The sequence below is a fragment of the Gymnoscopelus braueri genome (assembly GCF_963280865.1).
Source record: "Gymnoscopelus braueri genome assembly, chromosome: 11".
Classification (NCBI taxonomy): domain Eukaryota; kingdom Metazoa; phylum Chordata; class Actinopteri; order Myctophiformes; family Myctophidae; genus Gymnoscopelus; species Gymnoscopelus braueri.
In genome coordinates this window covers 39701040-39716018 of record NC_137613.1, presented here as the reverse complement: position 1 = coordinate 39716018, position 14979 = coordinate 39701040, and the positions used below count along the sequence as shown (strand labels likewise).

General features: G+C 41.2%; 2 protein-coding genes across 3 annotated transcripts in view; one reads left to right on the top strand and one right to left on the bottom strand.

Moving 5' to 3' along the window:
* Positions 1–7232, bottom strand: part of LOC308094614 (protein misato homolog 1-like) — a 76356-nt gene extending 69124 nt beyond the window's left edge. The window contains 3 exon segments of the mRNA XM_080441377.1: positions 3774–3846; positions 5503–5620; positions 7051–7232. Coding sequence (XP_080297503.1) covers positions 3774–3846; positions 5503–5620; positions 7051–7134 — 275 coding nt within the window. The 5' untranslated portion in view covers positions 7135–7232.
* A 2624-nt stretch (positions 7233–9856) lies between these two features.
* LOC308095114 (transmembrane protein 79-like) lies at positions 9857–14616 on the top strand. Of its 2 annotated transcripts, none has more exons than XM_080442055.1 (5): positions 9857–9994; positions 10423–11234; positions 12176–12370; positions 12837–13059; positions 13354–14616. In XM_080442055.1, the coding sequence occupies exons 2-5, from the start codon at positions 10529–10531 to the stop codon at positions 13544–13546; spliced, it is 1317 nt and encodes a 438-aa protein (XP_080298181.1). In that variant the 5' UTR covers positions 9857–9994; positions 10423–10528; the 3' UTR covers positions 13547–14616. The 2 variants fall into 2 exon arrangements, with proteins under 2 accessions (XP_080298181.1, XP_080298180.1); XM_080442054.1 differs by having other exon boundaries at positions 9857–9998.
* The last annotated feature ends 363 nt before the right edge of the window (positions 14617–14979 follow it).

The following is a 14979-nucleotide window of genomic DNA, read 5'->3' as shown; positions in this document are numbered from 1 at the left end:
GTGTTACCATCTGGCCGTAACATCGACCATCACCAAGTTCCGGGCAAGCTGATAAGGGTTTCCATGGTAGTGCATCAGCACAGGATGTCAAGGCATCAGGGAGACAGCTGCCGTGCATCATGGGAAAGGGAACGGCACCATACGCAGCCACCACCTGAAATTAACATTACCTCACTGAGTACAAGCTAAAAGCCTCTTGCATGGTATGTAGGAAACCTCATAGAGGACAATCACATTTATTTAACATTGATGATGATCACATATGATGACCCTAAAACCTTGAAGTCACCTTTTTCCCGGACGAGGCCAGCGCATCTGCCACTTGCCACATGGGGACAGTGTTGTTCCTCAGCCTGTAGGATGCAGTAAGGGCATCCAGACCTAGAGCCAGGACAGCGCTGCTGTGGTACCACAGTAAGGGCTGGCACAAAGGAAATATAAAGATGTACTTAGACATAGATCAATTGATAAATTAAATAAAACTGGAAAATCTCTATGGTAAACTGGCAATTAGGAATGGCAGGCAGAGGGTGTCTGGATGGCAAAGGATTAAAACACTCGCCCCCCCACACCGCCCGAGTTCAATTGTGTCGGACACTCCTGGTGGCGCTATAATAGGGCAATGTAAACGCAAGTTTCACCACAATCGGACGCTGCGTTCATGATTTGAGGCATTTTGTTCAAAACGGGCCACTCCTGCAAACTTTAGATGTCAATCTTAGCCGATCAGGATGGCATATGAAAAATCCAACAGATTCGTCTTTATCACTAAAGAGATCATGTGTACCGATGTGCGTGAAATGTGGATAAAATCTGAAGACAGACACACGGACGGACACACACACACACACACACACACACACACTCATGGATGGACAGGGTGCAAAACAAAACTAAGAAAACAGTCTGGAGAGAGAGAAACTGATAAGTGAGACTCACATTGTAGTTTAGATGAGGAAAGGCCATGGGAGAGGTGGGTCGTCTGCCCAGCCCACCCCTCAAGGTCATAGGGCAGAAGAAAGAACTGTGCCTGGCCATATGCACTGTCCCTAATGCACAGTTCATCAGGTGGTAGAGGTCCTTCATTGGAGTCTGAATCAACAGAAGCAATAGCATTACAAAATAAGACTTGTTTGTTGCAGCAGTATAAAAAGAAATGGTGCTTTTACAAAAAAAAATAGATAAAAGAACTATAAACTACCTCTGGGTTAAATGACAGGGTTAGACAATGAACAAAACTGTAATCTTGGGGAGTTTTGCAGATAGCTACCATAGAACGTTTCTCATTACTCACCGAATCTGGGTGGCTGACAGGTGCCAGCCCCCAGGTTAGGATACCTCTCCCACCATATGAGTCCTGCAGCATTTCTGTGACCTTTGATCCCAGGCCGGAAAAGCCATCGGCCAAGTCACACAGCACCTGGAACCCCTGAGAGAAACAAGGGATGCAGGAAGAGGAAGAGATGGAAGTAATGGGAAAAGAAAGAAGGGAATGAAGAAAAGGACAGAAGGAACATCACAAATGCACTAGAAATAAAGTAGATACAGTAGTAATTGGATGTACCCGACTTAACCCAAGTTCCTCTATAATCTTCAGTGTAATGCACCTATAATAGAACATGCATATAATTATGATCACATTTGATATTAATGCGCTCATGCAAGTGTCTAGAATCCACTTTGTCTCATCACAGGTTTATACAGAGCCCCTAAGGGACATTTGTAGGTAAAAAAAAAATAGGAGTAGCTTTACAAAAAACAAAGTTAGTGAATTAGTTTGTGAAGTTTGTGAAAAACAAATGTGGACGAATAAAATAAAATAAAGCTCAATTCACCAACTTAGTTTTTTCCCTGCACCTTGAAAAAAAAAAAACCTGAAAAAATAAAATAAACCAACACTTTTCAAAATAAAGCTACTCCTAAAAATGTTTTACCTACAAATGTCCCTTTAGGTTTACAGGTGAAATGAAGTGGGGGAAATTAGTTTTTGTGCTAGCGCCATTGTTTTTGTTGTTTTCAGTAAGAAAGGAAAAAAGAGGGGGGGGGGGAGCAAGGAGCAAGAATCTATGTTAGCTTATATAACTATAGCTATAACTTCATCAAATGATGAATGCTCAATCGATTTACAAACCAGTGTCAATGTGGCAAATGATACACCTAAGTTTGCAAACAAATCAAAGTTTTGTGAATGAGGCTCACTATTTCGTGTGCGTGTGTGAAATGAGAGGTGGAGCTAAATTGTAAATTGAGAGTGTGTACAATGAAACTATTTAAAATCTAAATCAAAACAATGAGTAGAGTTTAAGTGTGTATGTATTGTAGTTACCTGAAGATGATCACATTCCTCCACAAAGAAGTGCAGTCTGTCCTCCAGCTCTTCCAACACAGATCCCTGGAGCAGTGCCTCTCCCTGGCCAAACGCTTCCAGACGGTGAGTCTCCCTGGACATCCACACATGCACACTGTTGTTGAGACTCTGACATGGCATGTATATCATGAAACTGAATATAATGAACTATGGTGCACCAGATAACTCTAGAACATAATCTGGACATCCCAAATAGTCCCACATCGCTCCTCCAAGAATGTGTGTAAAGTGGATCGGCGCTGCCCCTCACCCATCATGGTTGTACTGGTGGATGACGGAGATGGTGCGAGGGTGCAGGTGGATCCTGAGGAAGTCAGACCATACCCTCACGCTGCCCTCCAGCCTGTAGGTGTTCTGTAAACGCTCCAGATGGTCGTTCACAGTAGCCATGCTCACTGCAGTTGACAACAGGAGTTTTATGAATGATCTCTGGTTACTTTTAATTACACGCAGAAGGGAACACCATAAACTGCATTTACATATCACATGCAAAGTTCAAACAATTGCTAATAAAAATAATATAAATACATATTTAAGAGAAAATTGCTGATTAGGAGTTCTGAGAAAATTGTTGGATCGTTCTATTACCTGAGCACTGAGGGTGAGACTCAGAGGCTAAATCAGTAAATACCTCCCCCTTCTGAAAAGAAAGATAGACGTCAAAATAAGATTGAATGAGGATGTTTTCATGATTCAAGTTCAGTACTATGCACATGAAAGTTGTAAGTGGATGAAAAACAAAGCCCTGTCCTTTAATCTTAGGACTCTTTTTTTCCCAGGGATGGAATGAATAATAAACAAACGCTATGCTCTCAGAGCTGTCTGAAACATAACCGTCCTTTCTTTTGAAAATAATTACATGTCGATGTCACAGAAGACAGAACCTCTTTTCCTTTTTCATTTTCAAATGACTATTTACAAGCATTGTGTCATAAGATAAATTTAAATAACATAACATATCGTAATGCACAGGATTTTCATCTCATTATAAATACTCACATCTAGTTTATCCAGGTCTTGGAGGAAGGGGTTCTTTGTCGTGGGAGTCTCTTTGTGCAGCATCATTTTTCCCTCCCTGCCAAGTGGAGCACATTTTCATATTGAGACAAAGAACCAATAACTTGTTATGCAAAGATACTTAAATATTTTCATATTTTTGTAATGGGAGGAATATTCAATATATTTGAAATTGACAATAAAAGGGTTTTTGAGATTAAAGGGGTTTTTGAGTACTGTTTGTGAAATGTGGTTCACAATTTATATCGCATGGGACAGGAAAAAGAAAAAGAAATATTCATTTATACTATATTTAGTTGTTGGTATCCTCTAAGCAGCCAAATAATATTCTGACATATACAGTACACTCACATATTGGTGAATGTCAGCATATCTGAAACACACATACCATGTGAAAGCAATATTGCCATCTTGGTCTGTTTCATACAGACTTCCCTCTTGCCTTAGAGTCTGAAGACTACCTGTTACAGAGGAACAGAGAGAGAGAGAGAGAGAGAGAGAACTTAACAAGTGTAACAGGCTGTGTTTTTTAGTAGGACCAGACATTATGAATCAAACGCCTGTCCATTTTTGACCATGCTAAAATCTTTCACACTGTGCCAATTATTGAAATGAGTCTACCCGTTTGTGTGTGTGATGAAACTACAACCTACAGTATGTCAGCTGACATATGTTGTGGCAATATTTACCTTGAATAAAACAAAACAAAAAAAACTAATAAATGGAGGAAGATTTAGACTCAGACTTGGCTTGATGATTCTCCAAAGGGCAGTGGAAATATCTCCAGATATTTTTTACACAAAACTGTGTACACATAGACTAGCAGATACTGTAGTGTTTGATTCCTGTGCTTTAACACATGAAACTTGTAAAATAATTGTTGCAGTAGTTTGTCTGGTTATGGTAGAAGCACACTTAACGACCATGGCACATGGCACAAAATCAGCAGAACTTTACACAGAGAGAAAGATACACAGCATATTTGACGCTCTGTATCCGTGTTGTTCAACACTGTCGTTTACGTCATCTCTTCCCTGCGGCATCGGAGCTACAGTTGTAGTTTTGTATCTTTGTATCTGGAAGTTGAACCCAGCTCAACTTCAATCTGTAGCTTTGTATCTTTGTATCTTTTGTAGCAGCTGCAAACGTCGGATGTTGCTTTGTATCTTCATGTCGCTGGCTTCCATTGGAAATGAATGGTAGCATGTATCTTTGTATCTGCCCATGTGAACGCAGCACCACGAATAATGTTTTTGCCATGATGTAGATAAATATTGATCTTGCGGAAGAAATTCAGGCACCAGAGACAGCGCAGCAGTAAAAGTTACAGATACAGGGCAAAGAAGTACAATAGGTACAGAAGAATAACATCCCAATAAAGACACCGTCAGACAAATATGAATAAAGTATACAGATGTATACACCCTATACATTCATCCTGCCTGGTGCAGAACAAGTGACACCAACATCAATAAATAAAAAAGTATACAGACGTATATACTCTATATACAATCCTCCTGTCTGATGCAGAATGTGAAAAAGAGTACCATGGTAAGCCTATAGTTATGACATCAGCACAGACCACAGGTAACGTTACAGGTGACAGATTGGATGTTACAATAGTGACACAACAATGCAACAAAGTAACAGAGTCAGATACCGTTGCCCTTTGCGTACCTCATTATATATAATCATTCTCATAGCAAACGGCACAAAGGACTGACGAAGCCCCTCCAGCCTCAGGCTGGTAGAGGAATAAGTCCTTCCTATCGCTCACTCGCTCTTCAATGTCCATGTGGAGGGTGTGGGAGTGGTTGGCCCGATGGCCTCCAGCTTCCTCTGTACACGCACCTTCACCACACCCTCCACCCAGTCTTGTGTGGCCCCAACGACAGAGCCAGCCTTCCTCACCAGCCTGTTTAGGCTTATTGTGTCCGCAGCCTTCATGTGAACCCCCCCCCCTGCCCAGCAGGCAACCACAAAGAAGAGGACACTGGCCATTACAGACTGATAGAACATCATCCTATTACACACGCCAAAGGATCGGAGTTTCCTCAACCAGAACAGCCTGCTTTGGCCCTTACTGTGGACATTTCGTACACACAGTGTGTGCTTACCTTTGAGATCCATGGCAATTAGACGAGGGGTGTAAGTAACATGACCCCCCAGAGTCTGTCCCTCACGAAACACAACGTCACTATGTATGTCATCGGGGCCAGATGATAAAGAAGCATCCTGAAGACAACAAGAAGGGAGAGAGGTTGAGGTAGAACAAACTCAGTACACTCAATATTACCAAAGGTGTAAGTGTGATATATATATAGAAAGTGCATATGTTACTTACAACAATACGAACAGAATTGTTTGCTAGGTTTTGTTCTATAAAACAATGGATCATACTTCATGAAACGTTGCTCACCAAGAAAAGTTAAAGATGTGTGATACATGACCAGTAGCTTAGCAAGAAACTGCATAATCATAAGCTAACTGAATCAAAATGAGTCTTTACTAAGATCTTGCTTCGGGGATAGTTTTACAAATAAACTACTAGCCCATGGTATTGCAATGCCCAATCAGTGATTAATGCAACTCAACCTAGCTCCATAAAGAACCTCTCACTCCGCTATACAGCTCCGAGATGAGGTTCTATGTCGTTACCTTCAAGAATCGGGTATACGTCCGCCAAGGCTCCGCTGTTTACCCTTTTGTATACGTCGTATCCCAAAACTAATGGTAGATTCCAAGCCGCACGGATGTTTAAAGTTTGGTTCGGCGCATAACATTTTAGGAACGGAGCGAAACTACCCGTTTAAATCGCTTATTTAGTCAGCCTGTGGCCATGTTTCCCATTGTAGCCAAACCGGGAGCAGTACTGGCAGCGGACGTAGGGGGGTTTTCCGGGTTGAATGGGAAACATGGCCACAGGCTGACTAAATAAGCGATTTAAATGGGTAGTTTCGCTCCGTTCCTAAATTTTTATGCGCCGAACCAAACTTTAAACATCCGTGCGGCTTGGAATCTACCATTAGTTTTGGGATACGACGTATACAAAAGGGTAAACAGCGGAGCCTTGGCGGACGTATACCCGATTCTGGAAGGTAACGACATAGAACCTCATCTCGGAGCTGTATAGCGGAGTGAGAGGTTCTTTATGGAGTTTAGACATCCATATGGGTATGGTATGTGCGTACCACCTGATTCACTGGTATATGGTACGAACTATGACATATACATAAATGTCAAGGCCTCGACTTGATACTGCTTTGTCAGTGTGGTCCTCCTCACTGAAACTGACTTTGAATGAATCCCATGCACCCTGCAATGCATCCTTCACACACATCTCTGCCAGAGAATAAACGACAGTTGTATGTATGTATGTATGTATGTATGTATGTATGTATGTATGTATGCATGTATGAATGTATGTTATGTATGTATGTATGTAATGTAAGTATGAATGAGCAGGAACATTAGACATTATGGTCTTTGTGTTGTGTAGCTAGCTAAAAAGCTGGCTAATGTCCTTCTTTACAGTTATAGCTTCTGTTCATAGTGTATACATTAGTTTTAAGTAGGAGCTATTCTCACACATCAAAACAAGTTTTGAACTTGGGATAGTTATACCAAACCGTTAGTTAGCTAAAGCTAACAGAAACCACACTAACCTGTAAATTCCACCAGTGAGTCCCCACAAAGTTAGCATAGTGTCCCAGTTGAAGGGTAATGACTTCTCTGCAATGGCTACTCATCGCGACGGTTATTAACGAGCAAAACGAACTAAATAAATGTCTGTTCTCTGCGCATTAAGCACATATTTTGGAAATGCTGTTGTGACAACAGTGTTTTCACTCGGTCTACCTAACAGTAGCTACTAGCTTTACAACAACTAGAACCCATTGGTTGGGGTGAATTGCGTACAGAGATACCATTGGCTGTTTCTAGAACACTGCGTGGTAGTCAGGGTTGCCATGTCTGCTTACTATAAGCGGATTTGAGCTTGTTTTTCTGTAAAGTTGCTTGTAAATATTCGTAGTTGCGATTTTTTGGGGCTTGTTTCTAAAGTGTAGTTGCTTAATTTGGCTCAGTTGTACTTGTTTCCTAATGTTATTTAAACGAGTGGTTCTCAAACATTTTCATGTCAAGGACCCCCAAATTAATATGTATTTGTCTGCGGACCCCATCTGAAAATATTTTATGCCATACAATATTTGTGTTGTTAAAATGTTTTAAAGATATTCCACATTCTTTCGAATCTTTCTTATTTTGGGCTTGTTTTCATAGACCTGGTTGCTTGTTTCTCTCGAAAGATCTGGCAACACTGGTGGTAGTTCGGTTTCACTGCGCCATGGCCTCACATGTGGCGCACGCGGCTCTGATTGGTTAGTCTATCTGACTGCATATGGGTGTATTATTTTCCAGCGCAGTTATTGTTGTTATTGCCTTAGCTCAATAAAGAACCTCTCACTCCGCTATACAGCTCCGAGATGAGGTTCTAGGTGGTTACCTTCCAGAATCGGGTGAACGTCCGCCAAGGCTCCGCTGTTTACCCTTTTGTATATGTTGTATCCCAAAACTAATGGTAGATTCCAAGCCGCACGGATGTTTAAAGTTTGGAACGGAGCATAATATTTTAGGTCCGAAGCGAAACTACCCGTTTAAATCGCTTATTTAGTCAGTCTGTGGCCATGTTTCCCATTCAACCCGGAAAACCCCCCTACGTCCGCTGCCAGTACTGCTCCCGGTTTGGCTACAATGGGAAACATGGCCACAGACTGACTAAATAAGCGATTTAAACGGGTAGTTTCGCTTCGGACCTAAAATATTATGCTCCGTTCCAAACTTTAAACATCCGTGCGGCTTGGAATCTACCATTAGTTTTGGGATACAACATATACAAAAGGGTAAACAGCGGAGCCTTGGCGGACGTTCACCCGATTCTGGAAGGTAACCACCTAGAACCTCATCTCGGAGCTGTATAGCGGAGTGAGAGGTTCTTTATTGAGCTATTATTGCCTGTGAGTGAGTGAGTGGCACAGACAAACGGCAACAACACCAACCCAGACTATGGGATGGCGCACGTACGTGCACTCGCGAGACAATCCTAAAAAATGGTTAATTTAAAACATAATAAATGCAATGGATTATTGTAGCGTTTAATATCTCCAGCCATCTACTGACTTCAATCCCTCGCATACATAATACATGTGTTGTATAACTTATTCAGTCACTTGAACAACCTTTTAAAGTATAGTGTTCATTAGCTGTAGAATACAACTCTCGTAGACGTATTTATGATTCTGACGTTTTCAATCTACGAGAGTTGCAGGGTTCACCCCCATGGACACAGGGACTTTCAGCATTATACCCCGTAGACACTCCAAACATGTACAAATTGAAAATAAATATGCTTACCCCCACGCCCCAAATGTTAACTCTCGCTACGGGGTAGTAGTTTAATGTAATAATCCATATCTTTCAATAAATAAGTGCTTTAATGCCGTCTGTGGCCGAACGCCATTTTTTCACCCTCGTTTACTTCCTGTTTACATTGAGTGTAATTCCGGGTTTCACCAGATGGGCGCGTCAATACTGCCCATTGGGAACTTCCGACAGAATCGGCCACTTCTTTATTGAAAGATATGGATTATTACATTAAACTACTACCCCGTAGCGAGAGTTAACATTTGCGGCATGGGGGTAAGCACATTTATTTTCAATTTGTACATGTTTGGAGCGTCTACGGGGTATAGTGCTGAAAGTCCCTGGGGGGTGAACCCCAGGGACAACTCTCGTATTTTGAAAACGTCAGAATCATAGATAAATCTACGAGAGTTGTATTCTACAGCTAACTGTTTATTATAATAGAACCGAAAAAGTTCTAGAATTTTATCAAATAAAACAACCCGTTCGTTATTATGCAGGCCATTTGAAACATAGATAATGTTACTAATACTGTCTTAATAAATTGGGGCCTAATTATAACAAAATATGTCCGCATGGGCGGGCAAGCCGGTGAGACAGGTTTACACTCATGGTTTCGGTACTTTAGGGAAACCAATCCTCCCAGTCGAGAGAAATGGACATGGTGTCAGAGTATGAGGGCTGTGACACAACTCTGAATATGACCGGTGTTTCCGGGCAAATGGGTAAAGTTTAACTTTAGTTTACACAGTAAAAGCCAGTGTGGCTGGCTTCTGAGAGTGTGCAAAGAGTGAGTAAGTACATTTTGATTCCAACATTTTGAATTACGGACTTTTACTTGTAACAGAGTATTTCTACAATGCGGTATTTTATATTTTTTTACTTAAGTAAAACAATTGAGTACTTTTTCCACCACTGCTACTACTAGCCTGCCGCCTACTACTTCCCCCATCAGTAGACCATTGTATTTTTGTTTAGATAATAAAGCCACGGGCAAAGTCTCCCCCGTTGCTCCGCTCCGCCCTTCATACCGCATGCAGTCACTAAAGAATGAACCTGTTGGCCACACCTGCCTAGTAACTTTTCTGTCTCACCTATCAAGCAGAACTTCTTGTCAAGCAGGAATCATTCAGGATCGTTTAAGTCTACTGGTTGCTTTCGCCTTTCGGCAATGGAGCGGGATTGATAGTAGGTATGCTCTCTGTACAATAATATTAAGTATTGGTAGACTAGCCTGAAGGATCGCAGTATTTAGACTGCCTCACAGGAATGTGTTTTGCTCTCATCTGAACCTGAACAGTTTCTCACGGGTGTGAAAACTCATTTATAATCGCATAGATACCACTAGGGAAAGTTTCAACTGGGTCAACTTAAGCCATTGATCGTTTCATACTGTCTCTACAGTCCCATAGTTAACTTAGACCTATATGTAGCCTGCCTAAAGCGGAAATGTTATTCATATACAGTAGTAGGTGATGGTGGTGCGCGTTGTAGGCACTAGGCTAGGCTATAATTCTTTGTAGGCTATTGTCTGTAATATGACACACCCATGATAACAAGTGAACTTTGCTTTTTGAAAATGGGAGTTGAATTTGACAATAACATTTATTTTTCAGAATCCACTGCAGACTGTATGACATGCAACAACAAAAATGAGAAATAGAGGCACAAAGAGACTAAAGACAGACACTTAAATTTAAACAAAAAGTTAGTCAGACAAAAATGTCTGGGCAAAGTAATTTAATCACAGAATCCGAAGCAACCCATAGTCCTTCTGTATCCCAAGTATCAGAGGCCAACAATCAACAACATGTAGAGAGTACAGAGGGGACAGGAGAGGAGAAAAATGACAACATTGAAGCAGAAGAGCTGATAAAAGTGGATGCAGAGGAATTCCACGAGGAGGAGGAAGTGTTTGGCTCTGCTGTTTTGGAACCAAGCACTTTGCCATGGCCAGGAGACGAAATGAGAAGGCTGGAGTTGGAGAACAAGGCATTGTCATCGGAAAACGCAGCTGAAAAGATTGAGAGGGACCAGGACATGGGTAGAGGAAGCCAAGACCTCTCAGAGGACCAAAGCCAGGCAAATGGTGACAGAAAGGGAAAAGCCAAATGGAGGGAGAGCATGCCTGAGGGAGAGAGGTGGAGGGACGAGGACATAGACATGGACACTAGGCACGACAAAGGTGACGGCTCATTTGCGGATGACGAGGAAGAAGAGGACGAAGAACCAGTGAATCTGATGCCAGAGAAAGCTGCTTTGGTGTTCACTCCGCAAGTTAACATAGTGCATCAGTCCAACAAAGAGATTCCCCAGGAGAGCAGTCAATATATTGACCGGGACATTGAGAATGAGCTGCAGACCGAAGACCAAGCCCCAGCAGGCCAGCTGTACTCAGAGTGGACAGGAGATGACAAGTATAATGCATGTACGTATGAATCCTGATAACTCATACTAACTAAAGGTCTAAAGCAGGGGTCTTCAACAGGGGGTCCGGGACCCCTAGGGGGGCCTCAGAGCTACTATAGGGGGTCCGCCAAATCTTTGTGTGATAGGATTTAGTTTTTTTTACATTAACCACTTGAACCCTAGAATTCCTTTTCTGAGGGGAACATTAGCCGAAAATAGCAGATCTACAAGCTCTCAACGCTGAAGACCCCTGGTCTAAAGGGATTAATCAGTCTGGTGTCTGGTGATATGTACTGAACAGAATGTATACTGTTGCTCTCTAAGATATAGATGTCAGTCTGGTACACATTTCACCAGATGGCATGAAACAAAAGAGCATCCATTGTTTTCAGGGGAATGTTAAAAATATGTAAATGTAACAGACCAAACCAAAACAATAATGAATAACATTGAGTAAAAGAACATTATAAGTAGTAATGTGAAGAACAACACATCAACATGAAAGATTATAACATTTAAAAAAAAGGGAACACTATAGTAAGCGCATGTCATTAGGTTTTGAAGAAAGTATTGTTCAGATCAAATTCAATAGTCTTTGGCTATCGAGATCAGGGAGACTGGCTTTGGCTGCTTCCCTGACACGCTTGCACATTTTGGGCTCAGAGGGATGGCCTTGGCACCCGTTTGGATGTACTTGACCTTAGCAAACCGAAAAGGTTTGCCCTTTGCAAACCATGTATCATCACCTTTGGAGTCCCCATAGTTGTCACAGTATGTGCTGTACTAATCCTCGACTTGACATCCCTTCGTGTCTTCCTCTTATCCTACACCTTTGTTTTTGTTCTGCTAGAAAAAAAGAATTACATTTAATACAATTCGATGGTGGACTCTATTATAAAAGAAAGAAAATAAAATGGTGTAGAAAAAACATTACAACTGTTATTTTTTCTCCTTGCTTAGATGTGAGTGACAATGTATGCGGTGAAAAACTTAAACTTGGTCTGGGGACAGCCGCAGCAGCTGTCATCTTCCCTTTGCTGGTGTGGGGGGGCTATGCCCTCCTTCCCTTCGATGTACCAAAGCTCGGGAGCGCCCCTGTTAGGCTGGTGTACACGTTACGCTGCTCTTTCTTTGCCATCATCCCCATTGTTCTTGGTAAGATGTTAACTGATTTTACTTTATTCAATCTGTGTTCAGTGTGTCATTTTAAATATGAAATTTAGATTTAGATTTCAAATATATTCATTGACAGTTTTTATTTATATATAGATTGTTATGTACAATCCTGCAGAGCTAAATGGCTTTCCTTATAACTTTCTGAATGAATTAAAATTGAGATATGTTGTGTCATGCTATAAAGCAGCCTATCTGAAAAGAGGTTTCGTAATAGAAGGTGTTGGCTAATGCTTTGTAGCAGACAAAACAGTGTGTGGTGCAAGGACCACCCTGCAGTGTTCACACCACAGCTATGCACAGGAATGTCTACTAAAGTAAATTATTATACAATAAATGTATCTTTCTTGGCAGAAAAGCAAAACAAAAGCAAACACTCAAGGAATAAACAATTCACACACCTCCCTCCCTTTCTGCACGCCCACACTGTTGTTCTGTCTTTCTGCAGGTGTGTTGGTGCAGGGGGTGGCAAGGCTGCGGTACAGTGCACTGAGCCCCCTATACGAGGGCAAGCTGGAGAACAGGGAAGTGGTCGTCCACTGGCACTTTGTCAACGAGTCACTGAGCCTCTTCCTAGTCTACTTCCTGCAACTAGCTGTCATGGCAACCTACATCAGCCAAGACCTCCTCAAGCTTGTGCCCCTGCTCACTATAATATTTGCCTTTGGCAGGTGTGTGTGTGTTCACTGTGTTAGTTATGAGTTTCAACACTCTTGTTGGCATGGAATACATGTTTGTGGTAAACAAATACAAGTCAAGAAGAGTTTTTATGCTCCTGGTGGAGATTAATACTATCTACCAGATTAATCATAAATCAATCCTACAGTATGTCCTATAGTACAGTATGTTGACATTTTTCCTGTATGTCCTACTCTGAATTGATTAGTCATTTGTATGTTTGCTCTCCTTTGGTCTGTCTTAATAAGTTCCCCAAATCCATAACTATCTTGTTTTCTCTCATACAGGTTGATCTACTGGGTATGTCTTTCGCTGGGCAGCAGTGTGAGGGGGCTGGGATTCGGTCTCTCTTTTTTCCCCATACTGGTCATGCTGGGCACCAATCTGTACTACGTATGCTCATCACTTGGAGAAGAGTCAATCTTTGATGTGGCACCTCCCACCACGGCTCCACCTCCCATGAAAAGGTGGTGGGGTTAAGGGATGAAGTCTGGGGCAATGTCCATAGAAGCAAGGCGATGAGAGAATATGTACAATCAATGCAATGCTTTTTGTTTCATTACACAACATCAACATCAAAAAGGCATCTTGGGATCATTTTGGTTTTCATCCTCCATAAGCATTCAGTTTAATTCAATGGCATGTGTTCTTAAAGCAGACCAGCCCTCTTGAATTCACAGAGTAACACGTTATTCTGGATGTGTTTATACATCCGCTGTGACTGTCCTAATAAACCGAAGCAGCCAATGCAGAGTAATATTCACACACAGCAGATATGAAGGAAAGACGGGAAGAAATTAGAACTGTCACTGGTTGACACAAATAATAAACCATCTGATTTGCACAGAAATCATATGAAGTATTTGGAAGAGCTTTTTTTTAAAATTATATATCAGGCATGCAAACAGCCCCGAGGTGAAAAAGGTGACAACATGTTGTTTTCTTTCGGGTCAGGTGTCACACAATTGCCCTATTTGGGTTCAAAAAGGTGACTGTAGCTGAAAAGTGACACTTTTGCATGTCTGATATATAATTCTTGTCATGTCATTACCTAGCAAGCTCAGTCAGTTAGATTGGTATCACTTAGTTACTATAACAAAATGTACATGTTCTGTTCCTTATGGGTCAGGGGAGTTCCCAGACTACACGCACATTCTGAGAGCGATCCTCTGATTTTAAGAACATGGATTCTGATAAATGCAAGTGTTCATTTATGAATGCCTTCTGTTTTGGGAGAAAACAAAGCTGTATGTGGAATCTGTATCTTGAAGTATGCATGAAATACTACAGGACAAAACCGCAAATTACCAACTACATTATATGCACATGCTCATTGAAGTGTCGACTTTATAGGGTTATGTGGAATACCGAATATTCAATGAATGAAATAATTGCTAGTATTGCCAAAAATGTTCTCTAATGACAGAAATCATGTGATATTAGAAATTGTGTGATCTATGTGACAGAATGTATATTTTGACCAATTTAAAACCAATGTTTACAATAGGCTGATTGTTTACGTTTTCCAGTGATTAAAGGCTTTTATCCTTTTTTTGTCCACAGAAGCACATTACTTGCTCACTTTTGTATATTGAATGTCTTGAATGATCTTATCAATGAAATTAAGTTCTATTCAAAATAAACTACAAAATATTTCAAACCTTGGATAAATTCTAATTCATATTGGCAAATTTGACAGCTCAGGTCATTCTCACTGATCACTTGAAGCCTTATATTTACTTAACATAATGTAAGACAATTGAGGCATAATTGACCATATGCTGGTATAGAAAACAGGCCCTTGTATGCCGCCTTTTTTGAGGATTCAAGCATGCATTATTCGATTACAGGCAGTGGAGAGTGGCAGTAAAGATGATTTGCAGCAACGGTCATGAACAACCCATGTCAGTTCA